The 27850-nt window shown below is 38.1% G+C and overlaps 2 protein-coding genes across 3 annotated transcripts; one reads left to right on the forward strand and one right to left on the reverse strand.

Moving 5' to 3' along the window:
* Nucleotides 1-1785: 1785 nt before the first annotated feature.
* On the forward strand, nt 1786-8510 carry LOC104603012 (Plasma-membrane choline transporter family protein). Its single transcript, XM_010266909.3, has 7 exons — nt 1786-2275; nt 2490-2962; nt 4209-4392; nt 4506-4730; nt 4877-4993; nt 5608-5841; nt 7444-8510. The coding sequence occupies exons 1-7, from the start codon at nt 2210-2212 to the stop codon at nt 7642-7644; spliced, it is 1500 nt and encodes a 499-aa protein (XP_010265211.1). The 5' UTR covers nt 1786-2209; the 3' UTR covers nt 7645-8510.
* On the reverse strand, nt 8052-23934 carry LOC104603011 (ultraviolet-B receptor UVR8-like). 2 transcript variants are annotated; one of them, XM_010266906.3, is made up of 11 exons: nt 23777-23934; nt 23528-23672; nt 23312-23422; nt 23120-23180; nt 22728-22846; nt 15055-15140; nt 14731-14932; nt 10995-11048; nt 9114-9224; nt 8839-8895; nt 8052-8510 (listed from the first exon to the last, which is right to left on the reverse strand). In XM_010266906.3, the coding sequence occupies exons 1-11, from the start codon at nt 23806-23808 to the stop codon at nt 8331-8333; spliced, it is 1158 nt and encodes a 385-aa protein (XP_010265208.1). In that variant the 5' UTR covers nt 23809-23934; the 3' UTR covers nt 8052-8330. The 2 variants fall into 2 exon arrangements, with proteins under 2 accessions (XP_010265208.1, XP_010265209.1); XM_010266907.3 differs by lacking the exon at nt 8839-8895.
* Between the last annotated feature and the right edge of the window lie 3916 nt (nt 23935-27850).

Here is a 27850-nt window from a genome sequence, read left to right on the forward strand (position 1 = left end):
TAAAATTAATAAAACTTATTGCATAGAACTGACGGTCTGTATCTCCTACTCACAACCGTACCCACAGGACACCACATCTAAATCCGGGTCACCTGCACGTCCCAAACCTCTACCAACATGATCTTACACTGTATATCTCATACATGACAGGTCACAGTCTCATGATGTACGGTGTTAAATCAAGTTGACGGAGGATTGGGACGTGTTTTGTTGGCAGAAGATCCCACCTCACCACACCCACAACGCAAAAACTGATTTGGACTGTGTAAGTAAATGCTTATCACAACCTAAAAGGTTGATGGGTTGGTGTGATTGCGTGGTTCCTCCACAAGTCATTGCAATAGGATTAGCAATCAGCTGAAGCAAAATTTCCAGTTTTGATGTATCCAGAAAAAAATAAATAAATAAATAAAACGTTAGGATCAGGGACATCATTTAATTGGCCCCACCCAAGAGAATGAATCTAGCTAGACACAGTAGAATGATAAGACCAATTCATTTGCATTAGATGTCATTCAAATGAAAGATAAGCACTCAAAGAAAAAAAAAAATTCTCTCTACCACTTTTGGTTTGGATTTAAATTTTCAAACGTGGGTTCTACTTAAAAATCAAAGGGATCTCTCAGTCAAGATTACAAAGTCATAAAATAATGAGAACATGGCGAACTTTGATTCAATGCAGAGGAAAACAAATTATTTCTTGATAGTAACGCTCATGGAAGCTTCCAAGAGATTTAACATTCTTAGAGAGAAGTCGTAGAAGGGAGATCAGAAGACCATGGAAACGTCAATCGCCAAGCCATCAGCCATGCTGACTTTGACGATTCAAGACGCTACCATGCTTTAGAAATAAGTAATCATTCATCATAATTTACTGTAACAATGATAAAAAAGGACCTCAGTGTTATCCGGACCAGATCCTTACCCGGAATCCGAACGGGTATGGCTAATAAAAGAGGTCGGATTACATGCACGGGTCCCTTGTCGAAGATTGTGACCGACCATAAAAGCAGACCTAACTAACTGCATGTTCATGCAAGCAATGGAATGGGGATTTTGAATGAGAGCGGCGTTCACGAGGATGAAGAGGATATCTGTTGGTTGGGCTTGGGCCCCGGTGGATCGACCCGGCTGATGGGGTGTCCAAATCAAAGTCTACACCTACGTCACATCACGTGCACAACTATGCAATTGATTTTCATCTACATTCTACAGTTTAACGTTGTTCATCTCTTGAAAAGAGAAAGCTGAGATCCGATCCAAATATTGGACCGCGGAAGAGAATTCAAGGCTTCAATTTCTTTTGGGTGAACCGTTTTAGGTGGGTGCCGGGCACCGGTTGCTCTGCAACTGGATCCTCCGACTTCTGAATGTGCTCTAGGTGACAAGTTATGGGAATCCTTTTTATACAAAATGTAGACCGTTAATCCTGCATGGATGCCACGTGTCAAAAGTGGTTTCTAGATTGTCCATTTTATTGAAGTCTGACCACATGAAAGTTGGAGCCACTGTTACTCGCGTGTCGCGTCAGCCTAGAGTGGAATCTACCCATTCAGGAATGGGCCTCTACCCAGATCCGTGGAATCTTATCCGGGTTAATAGAAAACAGAAAAGAATATAATTGATTGAGTTTAAAACCGGGTAAAAATCAAAACCCGTTTAGTGAAGGGAATAACCAACTCTGAAGAATGAGAGAGAGAGAGAGAGAGAAAAGAGGGTGGAAAGAGAGAAGTAATACAGGATAAGATGACAGTATAAATGCAAGCAGGCCCCGCAGCAAACTCTCTCGTTTCCAAAATCACATTTTTCTGTACAAAAAAACCACAAATTGGCCTGCCTTTGCCGGCTTTCCTTAGTTAAAAATTTCACGTTTTTTTTATTTCTTTTTTGGCTTTTGTTTCCTCTCTCTCTCTCTCTCTCTCTCTCTCTCTCTCTCTCTCATGAATCACAAATCCTTCTTAGGCGTTTGAAGGAGTAACAGAACATTCAGATTTCCTTCTACGAAAAATGCTGTATTAGTTAATAGTTGCAGTCACGTTAAACACCCCATTGACTCTCCTCTCTCCTGCAGTCTGTCTTAGCCTTGCTCCTCACGTCTCTCTCTCTCTCTCTCTCTGCAACCCACAAAAAGCCCATTGAGGAAATCCAGACCGATCCATCCAGCCATGCCTCTCTCACCCAAACTAAGGTGCGCTCGATCAGACACGCCATGAGTGACGCTCGAAGTTCCTCCTCCTCCGACGCTGATTTCGCTTCCATCGCCACCACTCAGCAGGTAATCTTTTCCCATGTTCCCTTCTCTTGACTCTTCAGCTGCCTTTTCAAATAACAATATTCTCTCTTCTTGACGACTCACCCATCTTCAAACGAACTTCAAAAAAATAGTAAAACTGATTTTTCTTAAATTTTTCTGATAAAAATTTAAGCTTCCGAACAAGAAGTTTTGTAGAACAATAGTAGTTACCGTGAAGCATTCATTTTACTTTCAGAATGGTGGGCGAAGTCCGATTAGTGATGATGGAAGCCAAACGATGTCCCCTGCGAGAACTCCTGAACCGTCGAGGCATTGGAGGGATGTTTTCTGGTTGGGAATATTCACTGTGCATTTGATTGGGCTGGCATTCGTTCTTTCGGTTCTTGGGATCAATAGGTTTAAGAAAGCAGATAGGCTTAACATTGACAGGTATACAAACAGGATACTTGAAAATCAGGCCGGATTGACCGAGACATACTGGCCCTTGTATGCTGTGGCCGGCGGAGTTGGTACTGTTCTTGGATGGGTTTGGCTGTCATTACTCGGGTCCCGGGCGAATCAGATGATGAAGGTCTCGGTACACATCTTGACTACTTATCTAGCTGTGATAAGTGTTCTGTGCTTCTGGGGTGAACAGATTTTCTGGGGTATTGCGTTTGCTATTGGCGCGGGTTTGCAGTTTTTGTATGTAGTTTCAGTTATAGATAGGTACGATTTTAAGGTTTAATCTATTTACATTTCAATGAAATCTTTAGTTGGTTCTGGCAATGGTAGTTTGATTGGTAGGAAATATCTCTTTTTTTTTCAATTTTTTGTGCTTGCATGATTTTTAGACATGGACAACATATGTTGAATTCGCAAGCTCTACAAACTTGCTGAACCCAGTATAGTGAACAGTTGAATAAAAGTTTGACATGGTGGTAGCTCATTCCACAGTTAAGTCTGAGGCTTTAATTGTGTTATTCTCTAAGAAATTAGTTACTGGAGCCAGAGTGATCTTATTGTTTTTCCAATTTATCAACTTATCATTAGTATATGCACTGTCAAGGTTATCAAATGGCTTAACTTGTAAACGGGATGTGCATACTTTTCAAGAATAGAAATAGCATCATCTGATGCTATATTCATAGAATGGATATAGCACATTCTGAGGCTTAAGCCTCATGAGACTTCATCTGATTAAAGGTTAATGCAAATGGAGAACATATAGAAAATTGAGAAAAATAAGGACCGCTGACATTTTTAAACTGGAAAGAAATTATGTAATGGTTCAACATTCACATTAACAAGTGTGTAAAATGCAGGAGAGACTCAATTAAGATAATCCTTTTTATTTAGGGCACAAATCAATAGTTAAGTTGTTTAGAGAACTAAGTGACACAATTTTCCACATCAAAACATGGTATCTCTCCACTGTCTAAAATTTAAGTACTTCAACAGTAGAATCCCAATGTTCTGTATTTTTATAAGAAGAATCTCCGTAACTGAGATGGCTGAAATTGCATGCAGTTCTTCTTAATCCGAAGATGATACTAGCAGCAAATTTTGATAGTACTTATGTCTATCATGACTCTATTGATGCAACAAATCTCTTGCACCTCAATATTTTATCAATAAATTCAAAAACTTTATATCTTGTATGTGCACTCTATAATCTGTATTTGTATTGGCCCATTAAAACCAAATAAAATAAATTATTTATTTATTTTTGATCAATATAAAATAAATTATTTATAGATGCATTTGTGTAGCTTTTAGTCACACAATTGGATGATGCATACTTCACATCCCTCATCCTAGCAATCTCATTATTCCTTGATGTATTTAAGAAAACATATTCTAGAAGGGCAGTTGTTACAGAGCCTTTTTCTTATTGTTCAAACTTGTTAAATAAAGGCTTGGTAGAATAACTTATTAGCAGTTTTCCCTCTGACTTTCTATTATTCTTCCATAGACTTCCTTTCTCCATGCTGGTGTTGCAAAAGGCTGTCAAAATGGTATGGAGCCTTCCTGAAGTTATGAGAGTAGCCTATGCATTTACAGTAATCATGCTATTATGGATGGTGATATGGTCTTTTGGAGCAGCTGGTGTTGTCGCTTCAAGCATGGGTGATGGTGGGCGCTGGTGGCTTCTTGTGGTGAGCTGGCAAGTTTGCTCTACATTCCATCTAATGTTATTGGAATAATACTGGCAATTTAGTACTCATGATCAATCACTAATGCAAATAAATGTTGTTATTTGTACGAACAGGTGCTTTCTGTGAGTTTATTTTGGACAGGTGCTGTCCTTTGTAATACAGTTCATGTTATTGTCTCTGGAATGGTTTTTCTTGTTCTCATCCATGGTGGCCGAGAAGCAGCATCTATGCCTCCCAAACCATTGACAAAATCTTTAAGATATGCTGTTACGACTTCATTTGGCAGCATTTGCTATGGATCACTATTTACAGCAGCTATTCGGACATTGCGGTGGGAGGTAGATTTGAAACCGGAGCATTTTTAGTTATCTGGCTTTCTTCATGATTGCTGTTGAAAACATATTTTTGTCAATGGTGGTCATCATTATCCTAGCTATCACCTTCTATGGTTTGACCTGCTGAATTATGTCTTAAAATGTTCCAGATCAGGGGATTCCGGTCAAAGATTGGCAATAACGAGTGCTTGCTTTGCTGTGTAGATTTCTTGTTCCATCTTGTTGAGACACTAGTTCGTTTTTTCAATAAGTATGCCTATGTCCAGGTAGGCTGTCTGATCTTATCTTTAAGTTACCTTTCAAGATGCTAATAAAATTTCTATTTTGTTTGTTTATTTATTCATTTTTGGTAGGTAACAGCAACATTTGCTTCAGTAATAAAAAATGGTGTACAACAAGATTGTCGAAGGAATCAGTGTAGGTCTAATTTGTATACAACTTGTGGTTGATATTCTGGCATATGGACAATAATATGCATCTTTTTGGATAAAAACTGCAATGAATCTTGTCTGTCAGTGTATGATATCTTTATGTAAAAATTACATCCATACTCTAACCCAGAATTGTGACTGATCTTTTGGCTTTTGTGCTATTATGATCAAGTGATCAGACATTCTTTTTTTTTTTTTGATAATTGAAGTGATCAGACATTCTTATGAACTATAAATTTTAAAAGTGAGATGAAATTGAGTAACTACTAAGATATCTGGTAGTAAGGACAACATATTCTTCCCATGGATGCCTCTTTGCTAGAACTTAACCCTTGTTGAGAAGTTACTGTGTTTAGTTTCTATAGGACCAGACATTACCAATTCCTATGCTATTATGCTGTATGGTCAATAGCATGGTCTGAAATCTTCTATTATCTTTACCTCTCCAGATAGCAGTTTATGGTAAAAGCTTTAATCGTTCAGCAAGGGATGCCTGGGAGTTATTCCAGTCAACTGGTGTTGAGGCACTTATTGCCTATGATTGTTCAGGAGCTGTTCTACTAATGGGCACAATCCTGGGTGGGCTTGTTACTGGAACATGTTCAGGAACTTGGGCATGGTTCAAAGCAAGTGACAGAGTTATTATGGTTGGGTCTACTGCTATGCTGATGGGGATGATCTTGGTAAGTACTCAAACTTTTCATCCCCCGTCTTGGATTGCATTCAACTCTTATTCTAATAAAAATGGAACTTTTATGCTACTTGTAACAACCTGCTTTAAATGTTACCTATTAATTCTAGATTACATGCTTAAATTTAAACTAATAACTTACTGAAGTGTCTTTATACCACACCATGATCACTGTATTAAGATCCATTTGATATCTCATGAGAATGCTTGGCTGAAGAAAAGTAAAGGTAGCCTTTCTGACGGTACATAATTAATCTTGAGGGTGTCAATTATGTTTGACTTTGAAATGTACTTGAATCTCTGGGCATCATCCTCACTATCTGGTTGTACGAGATGTCATGTGGCAGTGATTGTATGAATTGAAGGTTTCTTTTAGGCTCTGTTTGGTTTGAAAGAAAAGGTAGGGAAACCTATAAAATAGTATAGGACTCACCCCTACCTTCCCCTACCTTTTCTTTCAAACCAAACACAACCTTAAGGATTGCCAAGCCATCAACAGGTGGACATCAAGCACAATCCTTGGACTAAAATCTTTTGATTAAGATTTAACAATTGGGTGCTATGTTACCCAAATACAGCCAAGGTTCAAAATATCGGTACGCCTGATACGCCGGTAGGGGCGTATTGGGCATTTCGATACTTGTTTTTTTATTTTTTTTTTCAAAACTGGTTCAGGGGAGCTGGTCTAGGACCCCTCCATCCCCTGAACCGGTCAGACCCCCAATACACCCACTGCAGGGGCATATCGGAAGGGTCCCGGAATGATACGTATCAGCCGATACGTAACGATACTTTGAACCTTGAATACAGCAATGGCATGACTGGACATAGTATTGAATATGATATTTACACTAGAATTTGGAATATCTTAAAATTTAGCACCCTTGGAACCAGGTATTGAGACTTCACTGCTAGAATCTTGACTCTGATGAGCAGAAAATTCCTATACCATGGTCTTTATACATGGACCTAAAATCCTTAATGATTCCATTTATTCTATCAAATGTTCTAGTTGATTTTTTTTTTTTTTTCAACAAACCCCTAGTTGAGAAGATCCTCAAACCATTTTATCCTTGAAGAAACACTTAAATTTTCCTGCTCGGGATGGGTCTACACCATTTATTTTGATAAACTGGGCACGCCCATAGTGAAAAGAACCAAAGTTTGTCATCACCTGAATCAAAATGGGGATGTTGTCTTTTGAAACATGTACCATTTTCAGAAATGATTCAGGGTGTGCCTCCATGAAAAATAGTATTGCCAATCTCCCTGCTGTACAACTATTTGAATTGCCATTTTGATCTCCACCAATCAAGACTGATAAAGCCTCTCTTTGATTAACCTTGTATTCATCAATCTATCCAGATCCTTGCTGCAGAAGTCTCCTAATGGTTTAAGGCCATCTCTCACTTGGGGGTGATTGAACAAGCATTGTCTGCTATGTGCAATGAAGTGATAATTAAGTATTGATCGCGTATTTAACTATTTGGAATGTTAGCTTAGCTTTACATTCATTCCTATTGTTTTGATATATATTGATTGGCCACAGAATCTGATACAACAAATATAAACACCATTTTCTTTTAATTTCCAGGTGGGGTTGGCAATGGTGGTGGTAGAAAGCGCTGTTACGTCCATATACATCTGTTACGCAGAAGATCCCTTGTTAATTAACAGATGGGATGCTGAATTCTTCAACCAGATGTCGGAGGCACTACACCAGCGTTTGCAGCACAGAAGCGCACGAGCAAGGGAAGTGTTGACCCACAACCGGTTTAATTCGATCTCTGTTTGAGTTTCCACCAATTTGTGTTATAGAATGTGGTGTGATTTGTTCCATTCCAATTTGTTTACCAGCACATAAAATATAGGTTGTTGGACAATTTTATACCCTTCACAACTGTTCTGATTCAGTAGTCCAGTGTTATTTGCTTGAGAATGATGTCAGCCACAAGGAGCAAGCTTTGCAACTGGGTTTGAAATTTCACAATTTTGTATCTAGAATGTAGTTTAATCATTGGTTCATCATCAATAATAATAATAATTCTCATTTGTCACATTAATTTTTATTTAATATAATGAATATATTATATTAAAGAATTTATATAATTTTCTTTACATATTTTAAATTTTTTATAATTTTATGTTTTTATAGTTAAATTTATCACATGACCCATTTGATCAAAACGGATTAATTCTGAATTGGTTTTTTGAACATTGGTTCCCACCATCTCAATTTATAGATTATATTCAAGCCTCCTGGCAAAAAACATATATCCATGTAAATATATTAACCGGTCCCTTGTGTTTACAAATTTAGGCTGCTTCTTACAACTTGACTGTAGTGTTCTCCAAACAAGCCTCCAAAAGACAGCATCTATTTCCTAGTTGGTGGTGTACTCTTGAAGCCTTGACTTGACTGTGTACTGTACTCTTGAAGCCTTGACAATTGACATCATTCACAGCATCTATTGTGATACATCAGGCTGCCTGCCATGTGGCTATTGCTAAAGTATGGCGTCCACCGCAAGCAACAAGCTTTGCACACCAACGTCCATCAGTACCATGCTTTGGGGGTGGGAGGTTTATTGGCACTTCCATCGGGTGACCGGTAGTTACTTTCCTCCCGTATCCGAGGCGTCCATGATCTCCACGCCCAAACTGCCATTACCATGTTATTTATCAAGAGAGAGAGAGAGACTCCAAAAATGGAAACCAAACGAAGCTAGCTTGATATGTATAAACTGGGTGCATCTTCAGCACAGAGATTGCCTAGGGCAAAATTCAACATAAGATGATCATGATCTTTTAGTTCTAGCAGTAAACCCCTGCCTCTGTGCACAAGGGACAAGGCATGTCTCCTTGCCTCTATGAATCCAGTGAACCCATCCAGGAAAGTATCTTCTACTCTGTACTCCTCTAGGTAAGCTCCTTTAAAGTCCATAACAACCATCGCAAAATGGCTCTATATAAATTTTAGGGTACTTACAGAAAACATACGTCCATCACGTGTCAATGCAACTGAATGTGTTCCTCCACATGACACCTGATTATATAATTAGGAGAGGTAAATTCAAATGGCCATGGATGATACCAGGAAATGGAAGTATGAATGTTTTTCCAATATTCCCCGTTTCTCATTTATCCAAGCAGGTTGGTACCTGACCAAGATATTTGGTGACAATGGCACTAAGGTACACCAATATGGTGATAAATTAACTATGGTTAATGAGACAATTAGCATGGTTAGCTCATAAAAATTACCTGCACTATATCCTCCCCAACAAGGAGTTGGACCTTCTGGGGCACCATTTTACTGCTCTTGTCATCTCCAAATCCAAGTCTACCATGCTCACCCCTTCCCCAACCATATACCTGCAATGCAAGAAACAAAGTACATTTTGTTATTTCTTAAATTCCACCAAGAGCATGAAAAATATTCATTCTTTGTCCATATTTCTGTAAATGCCAGCCTGCTAAAATCGCAAAAGCAGTTGGATTGTAATAGCCCACCTTAAGCTCAAAACCCATCTTAAACCACTTTACTGACCCACTAATCATCATGCTTAACCAGCTTTTAGTGCCACAGAAAGTTGGAAACTGATGCTTTCCTAATCATCTGAAGGTTGTTATGATGTACCCAGTGAGCATTAGTGATTTACCCTATTTTGTTTGTTTACATGGTTCCTAAATCCTAACATTATCCAAAACATAGCTAAGATCCCAAATCATTTTGCAATCTTCACTTCTAAAGAAAAGAAATGATGGCGAACCATTATACCTAGAAAATATTGCACTCTATGCATTTGAATCTTGAAGAAAAGCACGGTGATGCCAATGATTCTTTTTCATCAGTAACAAGATCAAAGAGATGTTATTGATAAAATCAGAAAAAGGTAAAAAGAAAAAAAAAGGGAAAATTCCAGATTAGTATCCTGTACTTTGGGTCTAGTGCCATTTTGGTCCCTGAATTTTAAAACACGACAATTTAGTATCCAAACTTTCAAAACGTGCCAATCTAGTACCTGCCATTAACCAGCCGTTAAGTGTCATTTGCAAAGACACAAATACCCTTCAAGTGTCATTTAATTCTCTTTATCAACCATCCAAACGTTGACAAAAAATGAACAGTCCAAATCCTTGCCTCTTCTGTTCAAGAAAGTTGGTGACGCCAGAATACCCACTGAGATATAGCCCCAACTTTCTTGAATAGAAGAGGCAAGGATTTGAGACTGTTCATTTTTTATCAACATATGGATGGTTGATAGAGAAAATTAGATGACACTCAAAGGGCATCTGTGTCTTTTCAAATGTCACCTAATGGCTGGTTAATGGATTGGTTAATGACAGGTACTGGATTGACACATTTTGAAAGTTCAGGTACTGAATTGTTGCATTTTAAAGTTCAGAGACCAAAGTGGCACTAGGCCCAAAGTACAAGGTACTAATTGGGAAACTTCCCAAAAAAAAAGACCTCAGAACTCATAACAAGAAAAAGCATATCCACAAGTAAAAACATAGAACCTCCCAACAATTATCAAAAATATCATTTTGAACATATACCCATATGTTCTTACCCTATATAGGCCTTTATGAAGGAACCATCTTCTCTTATGTCAAATTTACACATGGTTCTACCAACAATCATGGGAAAGAATTATAAGTATGGAAGAGAATATTATCATCCTTCAAGTATAAAGAGAAAATGAACATGGAATGTAAGTCTATATGCATGGTATAAGACTGCTAATCACACCTAGAGAATTTTATTATTCCGATAAAACTATAGGATCTCCCCTCTATAAATGTGTCTATAGCTCATAATTGTTTATTTGTTACTTGTTAGTAAGAGCTTAATGTTTGCATGCTAGTGCTTATGTTAGCTGAACTATATGCATAACTGAAGCTCAAAGAAGGAAATTCTTAAGTTTGACACAACTGGAGATAGTCGCCTATGCTCCAGTGTCTAAAAGAAAATGAAGTATTAGTTGAGTTAGACCAAACTATAAACATTATCTGCCCTCTCTTTTATCCCACAAAGGTATTATTCAATGTTTTATAACAACTACATATATTAATTCTTTACTTGATGAGAAAAAAACATCTAATAGAAGGGCAATAAAATTAGCAAGTGAAAAACAATACCTCTCCTTCATCTGTCAATGCAGTAGAATGCCATCCTCCTGCAGCAATATCAACCTGCAGACATATTGATTGAAATCATTATTGACTCCATGCAACAATGCTAACAAAGAGAGAACCAAGGTAAACATTTAAAATTAGCAATACAGGGAAGATCCATTGATTATAGGAAATTAAGGCATGAGATAAAAGCAAAACCAATTCATAATTTTGTAGTAGAAGCTTTTGCTATCTTCATCTTTGCCATGGTTTCAAGACCACTTTGTTGTTCTTAGCACCTTGGGAACCATCTAAGATGCCAGTGAATGCCCAAATGGAACACATATTTCATAATTAATACCTATCACTCTGACTTTTCTATTAAGATATTTTAAGCATTATGGGGTAGACCAATTCCTCCCAAAGTAGGTGCTTTCTGCTGGAAAGCTATCCTAGAAAAGTGTAACACTTGTGACTTACTTCAAAAGAAAAGGCCTAATTGGTGTTTATCCCCGCACTGGTGCATCTTATGTAAGGAGAATGGTGAGAGCTGCTATCACTTACTAGTTTCCTGTCCTTTCGTATCAGAAATCTGGTGTTGTTTTTTTTCTCTTTTTGGTTGCAGGTGGCCCTCCCCTCCAAGTGTGCAGAGCTTGTTTAACTCTACTTCAGTGAGGGATTTAAAAAAGAGAGGTAAAACTTTGTGGAGATGTGTAATAGCAGCTGTATTCTGGACAGTGTGGGAGGAAAGAAATCAAAGAACCTTCCACGAAAAAGAAAAAAACAAGGAAGCCATCATTGAATTAATCTATGTTAGGGTGGTTCATTGGGTCAAGACTATGAAGCTCTTTGAAGGTTATTAAACAGGAGATATCATTAGAAATTGGAAAGAAGTAGCTTGGTCTGCTCCCTTGAATACTTCCCCTATTCCAACTTGGACTCCTCCAACTTTAGAGTTCACTAAATTGAACTTTGATGGCAGCAGAGAAGGAAACCCAGGCCCTTCAGGTATAAGTGGAGTGTTTAGGGATGAAGAAGGTTGAATTATTGCCATGTCTTCAGGCCCTATAGGTTGGGGGAATTCTCTGAGAGCTGAAACTTTGGCAGTTCTGGAAGGGATTAAAAGAGAGAGCCCAGCATCTGAATATTAGAAAACTGCTGGTGGAAGGTGACTCTAGGCTGGCTGTTAGTTGGCTACAGAAGGAAGATTTCAGTCTGTGGAAGTTCTCAAATGAAAAAAAGAAAAGTAACCAGCTAACTCAAAAAATGCAAATTCAGGTTCAGTGGTCCAAGAGGAGTGCTAATTCTCTAGCAGACTCTTTGGCCAAACAAGGGGTGGGAAGAACTAATTTCTTTTGGGCATTGTTGTACTTTGATCTCTACTTTTAGGGAGGGTTAAGAGATTTTACCCCTCCCTTCCTGTTGTATCTTTCTCTCTTCTATTCCTCTTAATAAAAGTTTCTGTTATTGATCAAAAATAAAAGAGAGAAGCCATAAATGGATTTTTCTTTCCCATTATCCAGTTTTTTGGGGGTGTCAAATCTTCAGCAGTTGTCAACCAAGCTGTGAAGGCACCCAAGGAACTCAGACCAAATAACATCCATACATGGAACAGCCAATATTTTGAAAAACTAGATCCGACTGGCTGCTTGAACTGGGTTTATCCAGTTACCAAATATGACTTGGAATATGATAAAAAACAGTTGTGTCAAACCTGGTAGAAATGAGGTTAAATTGGGAGTGGAACATGAACCAGTACTTTTGTATGTTTCTTATTCAATACTTTTAATTGAATTTATTTACTACAGAAATTGAACTAATGGAACCTTGAACTAGGCTTTTCTTGTTCAGCATCCAATCTGGTTTTCAAAATAGTGAACAGAACCTATCAATTGGAGTGGAGCTAATGTCTTCTTTCATTTCAATTAATTTCATACACATTGCTACAGATAGAAGTAGCAATAAATTTTTCAGTAAATTACATATAGGTACCCTGTACTTTGGGGGTAGTGACAAATATGTATCCTGAACTTTCAATTGCAACACTTGAATACCCTGAACTCTCAAAAATAAACACTTGGGTCCATCCGTTAGTATTCCGTCAGTCAAACATTACATAATGCCAAAAATACCCTTCTCGTGCATTTGTGAGATCATTCTCAGGCAACCAAACGTCTCCCAATGATGATGTTCTCACATGAATAGCAAATATCAGATTCAAATTTTCTGACGATGGCATTCTTTGTTGATGATTTTACTCTGCTGAATGATCTTAAAAATACACGAGAAGGGTATTTTTTTACATTATGTAATGTTTAACTAATGGAATACTAACGGATGGACCCAAGTGTCTATTTTGAGAGTTCAGGGTACTCAAGTGTTGCAATTGAAAGTTCAGGGTACCTATCTGTCACTACCCCAAAGTACAGGGTAGCTATCTGTAATTTACCCTAAATTTTTTTAGGACTTCATATAATTTTTCAATGAAAGGGCCATGACCCAATATTGGTCCCATCCTTTTGGGATCTTGGAGGGGTGGACTGGATATGAACTTAACCTATGGCAATTTTGGCACATAGTAGCCACTCTCAGACTTGAACTCAAATTCTCACACTTGTCAGCCTGAGATTTTTTTATCATTACACCAAGCAATAGCCCCTATATAATTTTTAATGGCATATCCATAATTGATTTAGGTACTCATTAGACAAAATTCTTTAACTTTGACATAAATCCAGAAATAAGAATTCATGTAAGACCTTGGGTAGTTGTATTTACCACTTGAAACAAACAAAAAGTAACTTCCCATCAGTGTCTCAAAAGTGAAAAGCACAACCAAAGTGCAAGGGGTTCCTATGGCCTGAAGCACAGGGTGAAAGGTATGTGCACACCCAAATTAAATGAAATACCACTTGGAAAAAAGGGTTAATATATAGGAGAATACAACTCTAAATTCTGAAAGAAATAAAACATTTCGAAAAGCCTAAGTTCAATTTATTAGAGCATCATGTTATTAACACCAAGGTGCCTTATAGGTTCAAATCCTACATAGAGGTTGAACCATTTAAACTTTAAAAATGAGAACTACAATATACAATATAGTTGATTACTGAATCAAATATCAAATTCAAGGTTAATTCAACAAAACACATAACAAGAATCCAGGTAAGGCAGACTCCATAAAATGAGCTCCACCTGTTAGCTTAGAAAGCACTTCTAAAACATTGCACCCAACACCATTAATCACCACATCTCAACACTAGACTCATCTTAACCACTTTGAAACCATTAGGATGTTTCTTTTAAAGGTTATTATTCAGTTATTCTCTTAACTTCATCCACCCCACATGCATAGTTATATCTATAAGAAATTTCTGAAATAAATTTTGGCCCAAAGGACCTTGCCATGCACTCAAATGAAGCCCCTGTCCATATGCAGGTTTTATGTTAACAAATTAAAATTCACGATCAGCATCATCCACACCTTAACCCAACTATATGTGGTTGGCTACATGAACCTGCCTCACCAATCCATTCTATTTAAAGTTATATCCACTGTTAAGTTATTAATGCTTAAATCATTTCTTACTACTACCCATGACCAACAATAATTGGGAAACCAATACAAGGTGGAGTATGGAGCTGATGTAAGCTGGAAGGATAAACATGTGATCAACACAACACACAACATAAAAGCTAAGAATACTCAATAGAAAATAAAAGAGGAAAGAGAAAGATGAAGCATAAGATCGAGACAAACCAAAGTAAGACCAGACAGTCCCTGAACAGAGATAGGTTGTGATCTTGGTTGTGTGTCCCCAGTTCCAAGTTGCCCATATTCATTGTTGCCCCATGCCCACAATGTTCCTTCTTCTACTAAAGCCAAATTATGAAATGCACCCACTGCAATAAGCCTCACCTTTTCAAGCCCTTGTACTCGTACTGGAGTGGATATCTGTTTTCTGTGACAAATAAACAGCTTCATTCATTAGCATACAAAATGAATCAAAATATTCCTATCGTATCAGCTCCATAGTCAGACACAAGCAAAAACTAACAAAAGCCAGCTGCTCAAAAAACATACATATCTCCAGGAGGCCATGGTTGGCCCCATGTCCATACATGTCCTTCACGGGTAAGCACAACAGAATGAGTACCTCCAGCAGCTACCTGAATGATAAGCAGTTGAAGAATGTTAAGCACTTATCTGGAACTAAGACACTTTTTCAACATGGAGAAAAGGGGGAAGAAAATTTTTCATTTATTAAGAATTGTGTATGCATTGTATTATATGAAATATTAATGAATATAAAGCTTCCAGAGAAAAATAGTGATAAATACAAAGCTCACTACTCTGTGCCCAAGGCTACCCATAACCCTCAAAGCATGAATCTATACAAAATGTACAAAATAGCCATCAACTTGGTAATGAAGAAAGAGGAATAGCTCATTCTTTGGTGCTCCATCCTTCATGAGTCTGTTACTAATGGAAGTTGCAAATTTCTGAATCCAAAACAAGTTTTTCACTTAACATTAAGATAACACTTCACCTATTAAAAAAGTTTGACTTGGAGTAACCCCCCAAAGGGTGATTGCAACTTGCAAGAAATGACAGTGTGCTTTGTGAAGATATGATCTATAAATGAAGGATCATCCACCACAACAGAGTCTCCTTTTCTAGGATCACATACATTTTATTTTTCTTTAGCTTCTGCTAAAAGTTCACTATGCCAGAGTAGAGTTGGAAAATCTCTAAGAAATTTTGAAATCGATTTTAACAAAAGCAAGCTTTGGGTCAGTCTACACTTGGATTGAAGTGAGGTATATCCTACAAAATGAGCCTTACCCATGAACCTAGGCACACCAAAGCGCACCTCTTAAAACACTGGAAAATAGGCTGCAACAGTAGCTATGAAATCAACAAGTAGGATATGGGTGTTCAGGTGGAGATAATCATATAAATATAGTAATATAATAGGAACTTAGATGATATACAATGTAGAGACATAAAGGAATAAGATGTATGAGATAGAATAACTGAACCTTTCAATGGTTTAAGATTGAGCTCAAGTTACAGATAGAATCAGTGTTTCCCTTAAGAAATTACTTACAGTAAGCAATATGCCACAACAGCCAAATATGAGGGATAGTAGGTTTATTCATGCATATCTGATAAATATAATAAAGAATGCACTACTATATGAATTAAGGAGAAAATTCCAAACAAACTCCAATGTTTAATAGACTTGTAAGCTAAAAGAATTAGGATTTTTTTGGTAAAGAAGCTAAAATAATAGGTTTATGAGCTTGAATGAGAATACATACATATATATATATATATATATATATATATATATATATATATATATATATATAGTGATCAATTAGAATCTGTTTCAGCTGTTTATGAACTTCTACATGAACTCATACCAGATGAAGGTTGAAGGTTGGAGTAGCTATTTATTCTCACATTTCCATAATAGGTCTTTGGGCCTTCACTGTACAGTTCAATTCCACCTCAGGATGTTTACCATAAATGGAATCTTTTTTTAATCAATAACAGCATTTTCATTAATTAGACTGTAAATATAGTACAAGCAGGGAGATAAAATTTCTTAACTCCCCCTACTGAGGCCAAAGCCCCACACAATGTCTGAAATTACAACTGGGCCCAAAATAAATCTTCCCTACCCACCCCACTCTTTGCTAACTCATCAGCAAATGGGTTAGCAGATCTCTTCACCCAACTGAACTTCACTTCCATGTCCTTGACTAGCCACTTAAATTTTTTCTTTTCATTTCTATACCCCCATAGACCAGCCTTATCTTCTTTCAGCCACCCTACTACCTCCTCTGAATCCCCTTCAATTATGAGTCTTCTGATATTCATCTGCTTCGCTTTTTGGACACCCACAGCTGCACAGATCTCAGCTCTGAGAGCCCCTGTCCCTATTGGGCCTGAGAACAGAGCTAAGACAGTCCCATTCTCATCCCTAAAGACACCCCCAATACCTGAGGGTCCCGGATTCTCTGTGCTACTCCCATCAAAGTTCAATTTTAATTACCAATCTCACCCCACTTTCTAAGCAAGTCATCCACAATGAAATCTCTAAATAGCTTTGAGGATTTCAGCCACTGTCTACCCTGAAATGGATCAGGTCTATCAGGTCATCAGCCCTCCTCTCTTTTCCAGAAAACATCCTTGAATTCCTTTCCTCCCACAAAGACCAGCATACTGCAGCCCTTAGGCATCTCCACATAATCCTGTCTTTTTTCCACTGCCACCTGAAGAAGGAAGAAGAAAATAACATTTGCAAGCTCATAGGAGGGAGTCAACTGCAACCAAAAAGGGAAAGTGCCCATTCCTAAATCACTCTTACATATTAGCAAGAGACCAACATACAGAAACCAGTTTCCCTATCGGCTTTACAGAAAAAACACCAATGTGGAGATAAGCATGCCTTGGGTCTCTTTTTTTGAAGCAGATCACTAGTGTTGACTATTTCCAGAAATGTTTCCCAACAAAAACTCCCAACCCTAGGAGGAATTGGCTTACCCTAGATCTCTTTGACAAGGAAAGGAGGGTCCAAGGAGCTGGTAGGCTCAGTCAAGGTTTTGAAGAAAGAAGCAGAAGAGAACAAGCCTGAGGGGTGGATGCCCAAATTCTGGTTTCCTCCTTTGTGGGATCCAAGAAAATAAATTCGAGGAGACCAAGGAGAGACGAAATGCTGTTCAGGTCAGAGTCTCTAACAGCCCTTCTTAACCCCAGATTCCAACCGAACCCAGACTTGGAAGATGGGACAAGGAAGGAAGAGATATGCTCATTTTTCAGATCAAAGAGGGCATATAAAGATGGAAGTTGGTCGGTCCTTCAGAGGGGCATTCCCTAACCAAATTTGTTCCCAAAACTTTATGGAATTTCCAAATTTATGTCATACTTCATGAATGGGGAGAAAGCTGATAGTAGATTGTGGATGGCTCTCCAAGGTGAAGCATTTGTAGTCCTAACCAAAATTCCAGGATCACATCCATTGCCCTCTAGTCCGTGAATGCTAGCCACTATTTTAGCCCACTTCTTCTCTAACAAAAACCTCCATAACCACCTCCCCAACAGAGCCTTATTCCTTTTTCTAATGTTCCCTAGCCCTAACCCTCCTTGCTCCTTACTCCTACACACCATCTCCCAACCCACCCTATGGTCCCTCTTCTTGTCTCCTAGCTCCCAAAGAAAATCTCTCATTAGTTTCTCTAACCTATTAGCCACTGTTGCTAGAATCTTGAAGACCAACAAAAAGTAAATGGGTAAATTGGCTAAGGTAGCTCTAATGAGTGCAATCCTTCCACCAAGAGAAAGGTAGTTCCTTTTCCAAGAGGTGAGTCTCTTCTCAAATCTTTCCACTACCGGGTTCCAAAAGCCTTCTCTTTTAGGATTGTCTCCTAAAGGTAACCCTAGATAGCTCAAAGGCCAACTTGACACTACACACCCCAAAGTCTCTACACATTCCCTAACCTCCCCTTCTTCCAAATTCACCCCTACTACACAACTTTTCTCAAAATTCACTTTCAAGTTTGACATCTGTTCAAACACTTGTACCATCAATTTCAAGCTTCTAATCCAACACAAGTTTCCACCCTCACAGAATAGTATAGTATCATCTACAAACTGTAAATGGGTAAGGGATATCTCCTCCCTTCCTACTCTCCATCCTCTTATTAAATTCCTTGAATCTACTCTATGAATCAATCTCCCCAAAACGTTTGCAATTAGTGTAAACAGGAACAGAGAAAGTGGATCTCCTTGTCTTATTCCCCTTAAAGCCGGGAAAAAGTCTACGACTGACCCATTTACCAGCACAAAGTAATGATAATTCTGGACACACCCCATAATCCATTTGCACCATCTGTCCCCAAACCCAAAGTTCACCAAAACCTCCTTCAAGAAAGACCAATCCACTAAATCTATGCCTTTTCTAGATCCAGCTTGCACACCACCCCTTTCTTTTTGGCTGTTTTGAAATTCTCCAAACTCTCATTAGCAATTAAAATTTGATCAGTGATTTGTCTTCCCTTCACAAAATCTCATTGATTTAGTGCAATGATAGTTGGTAAAACTTGCTTTAGCCTTAAAGACAACACCTTTGTAATTATCTTGTAAAGGTTATTTACCAAGCTGACTGGTCTAAAATCCTTTGGTTGAGAGGCATCTTTCTTCTTTGGGATTAATGTAATGAAAGTAGAGTTCAAGCTAGGATTAATTACACCCCTTCTATAGAATTCATCAAAGATTAACATTATGCCCCTTTCCAAAACATCCCAACAGTCTTGATAAAACGCCATCGTGAAACCATCCATGCTTGGAGCTTTTTGTTCTGTCCATAGAAAATACCGCCTCCCTGATTTCTTCCACTTCGAATCTTCTTTTCAGCCATTGCCTATCTTCTGCCCCTATTTCCGGCCAATCCAGCCCTTCTACCCTCACCCTCCTGTTTAAAGGTCTTTTGAAAATGGACTTAAAATGCTAAAAGTGCCCCTGCTATCTCATCCCGGGTAGTCAGGACCGACCCATCAACTTCCAATCTAGAAATGGAATATTTCCTCCTCTTGCCATTTGCTAAAGAATGAAAATAACTAGTGTTTCTGTCATCCTCCTTCAGCCACTTGCAACGGGATTTCTGCCTCCAGCTTACTTCCTCCTTATACAACCACTCTCCCAATTGCCTCCTCAACCTCCCTCTCTGCTCTTTATCTCCCTCTCCAGAAACTCCCCTTTCTTCGTTTGGGTCCAACAACTCAATTTGGTCCATCAATGACCTTTTTCTTTCCTCTACCCTTCTATACTTTAACCGGTTCCACTCCCTAATCTTAACTTTTAGGTATTGAAGTTTCTTATGAAATGTCATATCGTCCCATTCCGTAAACCCCGGGTCAAGTAGCCACATATTTTCAAACCTAAAGGGGGCAGGTCCACGGTCCACCACTCCTTTCTTTCCTGCAAATCACAATGGGCCAATGATCTGATGTCAATCCTAGGAGTGCTCTAGGCGTTAAGTTTCCCCAATGTTCTTCCAAGTCTGTTGAGAAAAGAAACCTATCCTATTTAGAGCATATCGAGTTTGATTGGAGGTTGGACTAGATGAAGGTATTCAGGGCTAATGGGATCTGCTCAAAAGTATCGATAAAAGATTAAACTTCCTCATGCTTGTTGTTACTCTCTTATTGGGGTTGTTGGTTTCCTTTGTAAACCTAACCACATTGAAATCCCCACCCACACACCAAGGCCCCTCCTAAAGCCCCCATACATCAACCAACTCCTCCCACAATTGCCTTCTCTCTCTATAATTGTTTGGTCCATAAACATTCGTTAGCACCCACTCAAAACCATCCATGGGTTTCTTACACTTCAATGATACTGAATATTTACCAATCAACTCCTCCACTCCTTTAAGAACTTCCCTTTTCCACAAAGTTACTATCCCTCCTGAAGCCCCCCACGATGGGGCAGCCGCCCAATCAATCTCCATACACTCTTTGCCCATCTAGCATCAAAATCCATTCTTTTGGATTCCTGAATTAGTACCACATCCAGATCACACCTCTTAATTACATCTTTATTCGTTGCTCTTTTCCATGCACTCCCCAAGCCCCTCACATTCCAACTTAATATCTTCATGTACAACTTTATTCTTCCACCCTCCTACACCAAGCCTCTAATTCCCTCCCTTCCTCCTATCTCCTCTTACCCTAAACTGTTTGTCTCCCTCAACATCTCTTCTTAACCTCTCCACTTTGCTTAGCTTTTTCTTCTTGACTTTGCTCTCCTCCTTTTTCTTTTGTAACCCAGAATTCAGTTCATTCAAGTTCTTCACCTTACATCCTAGTTTTCCAACGAATTCTGCTATAGAATTTGTTTTGTTTCATTTTGGATCAAGTGAACACTCAACACCCAGAATTCAGTTCATTCAAGTTCTTCACCTTACATCCTAGTTTTCCAACGAATTCTGCTATAGAATTTGTTTTGTTTCATTTTGGATCAAGTGAACACTCAACACCCAAAAAGTGATTCTCATGTCCAAATTTTGTTTTTGCTTTCATTCTTTCTCTTTTAATAAATGTTTTCATCATTATTAAGGAAATGCAACTTAGAAGATTGAGACATCTCCCTGAAAACTAAGTCATGCAGGATGTATAGGTTGGTGGTTCTGCTGTTGGAATGTTAATAAAGCTCCCTGAAAAGAAAATATATATATATATATATATAATGATTTATTATGTTTCCCATGGGAGGGGAAACACCACCATTTATTGACCCAAGATTTAATTCTGGTTTCTTCAGCAAAACCAGGAAACAAAGACTTCATCCGTGCAGCTTGTGAGGAGAGACATCCAATGCCTTAGTTAAAAATAAATAAATAAATAAACACTATTTCTTTTTCTATTCAAGCTCTCTTTTCACCATATAGATTTCACATCAATGTAAGAAAAGGTTATACTACTGTTAACAGAATTGCTGGTTTCTTTGGCTAAGCCAGTAAGCAAAGACTTCATTTATGCAGCTTATGAGGATAGATGCCCCAATATCTTAACTAAAAAGAACCACTATCACTTTTGTTCAAGCTCTATACTCACCATTTGGTTTTTAAGAAGGCTTTCCTTCCTCTAACAGAAGTCTAAATAAAGAAATAAATATCCACTTCCTACTCAAAATCCGGACATTATCTTGGTTACCATAACCTTGCTGCAGTACGAGATTCAAACCGAGTAAACATTTACAAAGTTGGTTTTTGAAAACCCATCTTAGTATGTATAGGGGGAGGATGTAGTACGGGATTCGGCCCAAGTGAGTAAACAATTACTAAGTTGGTTTCAACAACCCATCTTAGTTTCTTTTTACCAAGTTAGCGTTATCGCAGAATTTCCATCTTAGTTCATATTAACCAAGTTAGCGTTACAATGTGATTTCTGAATTCGTATTCAATTAGGACTTTCTTTTTGAGGAGTTTTAATGGGATTCTAAGGAGTGTTCAAGATAGATTAGGAAATTTCTTTGTAAGAGGCATAAAGGTGTAAAGAAATCTATATAAAGAGTAGCTAGGGCAAAGCTAGGGGAGTTTTGGTTGATTTTCTTATAAGTATTCAGTGAAGAGTTGTTCTTCCTGTTTATTTCGGCTTTAGTTCTTTTCTTTGAAGCTTCTCTGAATGTGATTTGTTTTCCGTACTACGCAAACCTCTTAATGGACTCTGACTGAAATCAAATAATCACACTTTAACATTAAACAAAATTGTAAATGCTAAAAGAAACCAATGGCCAAACATTGTGGTACCATCTAGATATGGGCCCACGATAGATTACACCAAATTGACCATCCCCAAAATGGATCTCTAAAGAACGACCAAGTTATATATGGACCACTGTAAACAGCAGGACTATAGTAAGTTTGCAACCAAACATTGATCTGAACTGGTTGTGGAACCCCATAAGCAAACCACAGGTCGTTCTTCCACTGATCTCATAGGTTGAACCAAGTTGTATTGGCCCTGTTTTAAAGAGCTTATCGGAATGCTCTCTAAGCTTTCCAAAGCCTTGAAGGAGTATCTTTATTAGATTTAAGTTTTATCTGAATTATCAGTTTCTCAATATCATCAATATTAAAAAATTAAGATATATTTCATACTGTTTCCAAATAGACATGACAGCAGGAAGGTTTCTATAATTTGGTACAAAATAAGGTCAAAATTAAATTGTTAGTGTAAAATCACCTGGCGAACCGAAAGCCTTGGGGCGCATCTCTGTGGAATCACTATATCTCTCCTAAGAGTCGGACTGTTATCATCTTTCCGCTCAGGTTCTTCACCACATTGTCCATACTCATTACCACCTGCACAAATAGTACTTTATAGCACTCAATTGGAAATATGGCATCACCCCCACCACCATCAAAACAAAACACAGAAACAGACAGAAGGAAAACGAATAAGGCTCAGTTTGGAAGGAGTACAAATGCAAATTTGTAGAGTGTCCTTGTATTTTGTATTATTTTGTATTGATTTGCACTCTACAGATTTTCATTTGTACTCCTTCCAAACTGGGCCTAAAGAAAAAAGAATCCTCAATAAAAATACCCCAGGCATAATCCATAAAAAAAAAATACCCCAGGCATAAGCTCGGCCTTGATCATCGACCGCCAAACAATGCCACCCACCGATAGCTGCCTGAAAGTGAGAAACCAACACTGGGCTTATTTTTATGCATTCAGTTTTCCATCCGTTTTATCTGCCATTAAAATGCATGAATTGCATCCAGTGTCCGGAACTATAATAGAGATTTCGTTTTCCTATATTACCTGAACAATCTTCACGTTAGCAAGAGCTTTAACCTGGCTGGGAATGTTCTCGGTTTTGGTTTCTGGTGGGTGGCCTAAGGTGCCTCTTTGGTTCCATCCCCACGTAAATAGCTGATACCCGAGAAAAGAAAATTACTTGCGGTCCGAGTGAAGGGGAAAAAGCAGACTTGAGTTCTTGGCAATAACCATGGAAAGAAAAAAAAAAAAAAATCTAACCTTTCCATCTTTACATATGGCGAGTGAGTTTCTACTCCCGGCGACAACTGAACAAACGTTCTCAGTCTTGAGAGCGTCAACTGTGCAAACCCAATCTTTCTCTTCATCCTTTCTAATGCCCAACTGGCCATCTTCTCCTGAACCCCTGAGAGAAAGGCAAGAGAACAGTTTCTAAGGTCAGCAACATTACAGTATAAAATCAACTTCCACATTGAAACTGCCTCCAGAATCCAGAGAAGTGACACAGACCATGCTAATATTATGGGACTTTTGGAAACCATGAAGAGATGGAACCTGGGGGTGATCTGGAGGAAAGAACAGGATGAAACAGAAGGAACCAACGACTAAAGACATATATATATAGACGCAAAGGGGGCAAGTGGAGGGAATGGAATTGGACGGGACAACTTGGAGAGAAATGCGCTATTGGCTTATTGCATGTATGTCTCGGTCTCGCAGTGCGGGTACGGATTGTGTAAATTGCACAGCTGTACTTATCTGTAATTCCAGAAGAGGCCGCTTTAATCCATCACCGTGGGTGTTTATTAATAAACGCTGTCAGATAGGCGTCACTTCTGCAATTTTCATCCCATACTCTTTATTGTGTATCGAGAATAATAAAAGTGGATTTAAGTTTCTATGCATGTCTTAAAGACTTAAATGTTTTTTGTAGTGCATAGTGGCTTCTAGTTATCGTAAACAATTGTAATTATTATTTTTTTCGGTTTTATGAGCAAATAAAATACAAACATTAAAAGAAAAAACATAAAAGGAATCAAGTACAATTAATTTATTCTCTGACATGATGGCAAATGTGGTTTTAAAATTTTTAAAAATATCAAAATTATGCTTCTAAATAAGACATCTTTATCATCTTACTTGAACCAAAGCAGTAGTGAATAATAGATATTTGGATGGTTGATAAAGAAAATTAGATGATATCCTATTTCCATCTTTTCATATACCACTTAATGGTGATTAATGATTTTTTACTAAATTGAGACATTTTAGGAGTTCAGGTATTGGATGGACATGATTTAGAATTGGGAAAATCTATGATATAGTTCCTAACAGGGTATTTATAGTAGGAATCTCCGTTTGGTGGTGTAGTTGTCTTCGTGCTGCTTGTTGGTAGCTTTTTGGTTTTGGTTTGTCAATGTTACAAGTTTGTAAATAAAGTGTTTATTTGTCTTTGGTTGTTTTTCGTCGGTCTTTGGAGGAGTACTTTGTTAGATTCGTTTTTCTTTGTTGCTTCTTTCTTTATTTTAGTGCTTTACCCTTTTCAGGGGCTTGTACCTCTTAGTAGGGTTCTTTCCTCTCCTTTTTCTTTGTCTTGCTTTGCTCTAAAGCTTTATGGCTTTCTAGGGAGATAATGTTGGTGGTGGTGGCAGGGTTCAAGATTCAAACTTTTTTTTAGGGGGTGTTCTGTATTGTGAATGAGAAATTGGTGGGTGTGACCTTATGGTAGGGACCAATCCACACCACACCATAGTCCATAGTTGTTCTGAACTGTGAATAGATTATGTGGATCAGACCAGTCCACACCCACGGTGGTGCTCTCTAGGTGTAATATGGACTGATCTACGCCATATTTTTTTTATTCCATATATCTCATATATATTTTATGGGAGATCTACACAGTCAATCATAAAAGTCTAATTTTTGCATTTTATATGGAAAATAATTTGAAAAAGAAAGGAATCAATATGTAGACAACAATTGCATTTTTTAAATAACTAAAAATATTGTTTTAAATATTAAAAAAATAAAAAAATAATATTATAAATATTATTTTATTGATAATAATATTAAATATTTAATATTTAAATAATGAAAAAAGAGTTGAGAGAAGGAGAACTGTCGTACTTGTGTTACAATTAACATTAAAATTATTATTTTATTGATAAAATATTAAAAACTTAAAAATTATTAAAAGATTAAATAAAATGAGAGTAATTGAACCAATGTAACGTAGGTGCATTACATTGGAACATTCCCACAAACTGTCCGTACTATAGTGTGGACCATCCACGAGAAAATACTGTGTATGATAAATTGGGGTGTGGCCCGTCCCTATCTACGCTAGCAGAACACCATATCTTACTATGGACGGAACCAAGATATATACACATTACCAAATGCCACCTAAATGATGAGAGATAATAAGAACCGGAAGTGGGTTTTTTTTACTTTGATTCATACTTCTTGAATAAGGTCATAAATATTTGGATGTTGGGTATGATAAGTAGGATTTTTCCTAGAACGACTTTACCACTACAAGATCTAACTAATAGAGTTTATGGTAGTTGAGGAGTGAATGTGAATAGTCTTCTCATTCAGCCATTATTAGAGATTACTATCGATTCAAATTTATTAGGTATAATGATAATTATGATAACATGAGGACCAAGGTTTAAAGTATCGATACGTATTAGCTGATGCGTATTGTATCGGGAGCTTCCCGATACGTTCCTACAGAGGGTGTATTGGGGTTTTGACCAATTCAGGGGGTGGATGGACCTTAAACCAGGCCTTTGAACCAGATTTGAAAAAAAAAAAGACTACCGATACGCCTCTACCGATATATATTGGGCGTATCGATATTTTGAACTTGTGAAGGACAATAGCCCATGGATTATATGATCAATGGTTAATGTTAGTTGAATGGCAGGAGGGGAGAGATCAACGTAACTTCAGAATTACTAAAGTGGAGGTCTAGATGCAGGTTCATAATCTTCCTTTTGAATAAGTTATATGGTAAAGAGAGGCCACCAGATTATCATTTTTAGCCTGTTGAGTTGTTGAAGCTCTTGGAAATTATTTTCAATGTAATAGTAGACATTGATGATCCTCTTAAAGTTGGTTGCTTTGTGAACCCAACAATTTGGACTAGTAATAAATATGAAAATCTTCTTAATTGAGATATGTTTTATTTGTGGGAAGGTTGGTCACAGCTTGAGAAGATATAACTCCAGTCATAGAGGCGCGTTCTTTGTATCAGGACCTATACACAACCCTAGGCCATGGTTGAAGGTAGACAACCAGTGGCAAGATGATTGGGTTCGACCAACTCTCCAAGGATGCATGGAGGATTAGAAGAACAGGAGGGAAGTAAGTTCTCACGGATCGATCCTTAGGATTAAATTCTGGATCTGGGGTAAGTAGGCGACGGGAGTTTAGGAGTTCCTCAAGGTCAGCTGACCTGAGTGAAGGTAAAAGTAGTAATAGCGTGGAACTAGACCTCTTCATGGGCCGGGTGGCCCGACGGGCCAGCCCGGCCCCCGGACGGGCTTGAACAGGTATATAGGTCTGCGGGCTTAACCTCGGGCTAAAAAGCCCGACCCGCAATAAATTCGAGCCGGGCTCAGGATTTGTCAAAATAGCCCGGCCCGACCTATAACTAAACTTAAAAACCCTAGTTGAATACCCCTAATTTTTTCACCTCTTTTTCCATCCGAATTCTTATTCTCCACATCCTCTTTCTCTTTTTTATATTCTTTTTTTAATATAAATAAATTTTGAATTTATACTTTTTTTAATGTAAATAAATTCTGATTTATATTGATTATTGAATAAAGAAAATTTCTAATTTTTTTTATTAGGTCGGGCTTCGGGCTTTTTATTAGGGCCGGGCTCGGGCCCAAGTTGTAGGCCCATTGATCGGGCCGGGCTCGGGCCCAAGTTGTAGGTCCATTGATCGGGCCGGGCTCAGGCTCGGGCCTAACATATTTTTGTTAATGAAGAGTAAAAGCCCGACCCGGCCCGACCCATGAACAGGTCTACGTAGAACACATGCAGGTGTCTAATTACAGTCCAGGTAATAGTGACGGCAAGTCGAGTTTAGGGGCTAAACCCAATAATGACTGTTTGTTTGCCCAGGCTGAATGTATTTTGGGGTAGTTAAGAAGAGCTAGGGATACATCTAGAGTGGAAGCTATTCAATTAAGCTTCTTGTCCACAATAAATGTTGGAAATCCAAGACAATCCCCGACTCAAAGGGAAACCTCGCTTATTTTGAAGTCGAGTAGTGGGTTGGGTCCTTGGTTGGGTTCTGGATCAATGGGTTTGTTGGGTCTAGAACCTAAAACGTCCCAAAAGATAATTGGAAGAAGACTTGAAAACTGGGGGGTGACTTTTTTTAGACCTAAGCTAGGGAGGGGAGGACAAAGTTGGAGATTCTGATTATTTCTCGAGATGATCAAGTTCCAATGTCTAGAGGGGAAGCTATGTGAAAAACAGAAAAAGTAAATGGTCTTGTCTAGTGGAAGTAGTAATATTCGTATCAAGGAAAGAGGAGAATCAAGCAGTAGTCAATCTTCATGA

This window comes from Nelumbo nucifera, chromosome 4 (assembly GCF_055504915.1).
Source record: "Nelumbo nucifera cultivar China Antique chromosome 4, China Antique-T2T, whole genome shotgun sequence".
NCBI classification, from domain to species: Eukaryota; Viridiplantae; Streptophyta; class Magnoliopsida; order Proteales; family Nelumbonaceae; genus Nelumbo; species Nelumbo nucifera.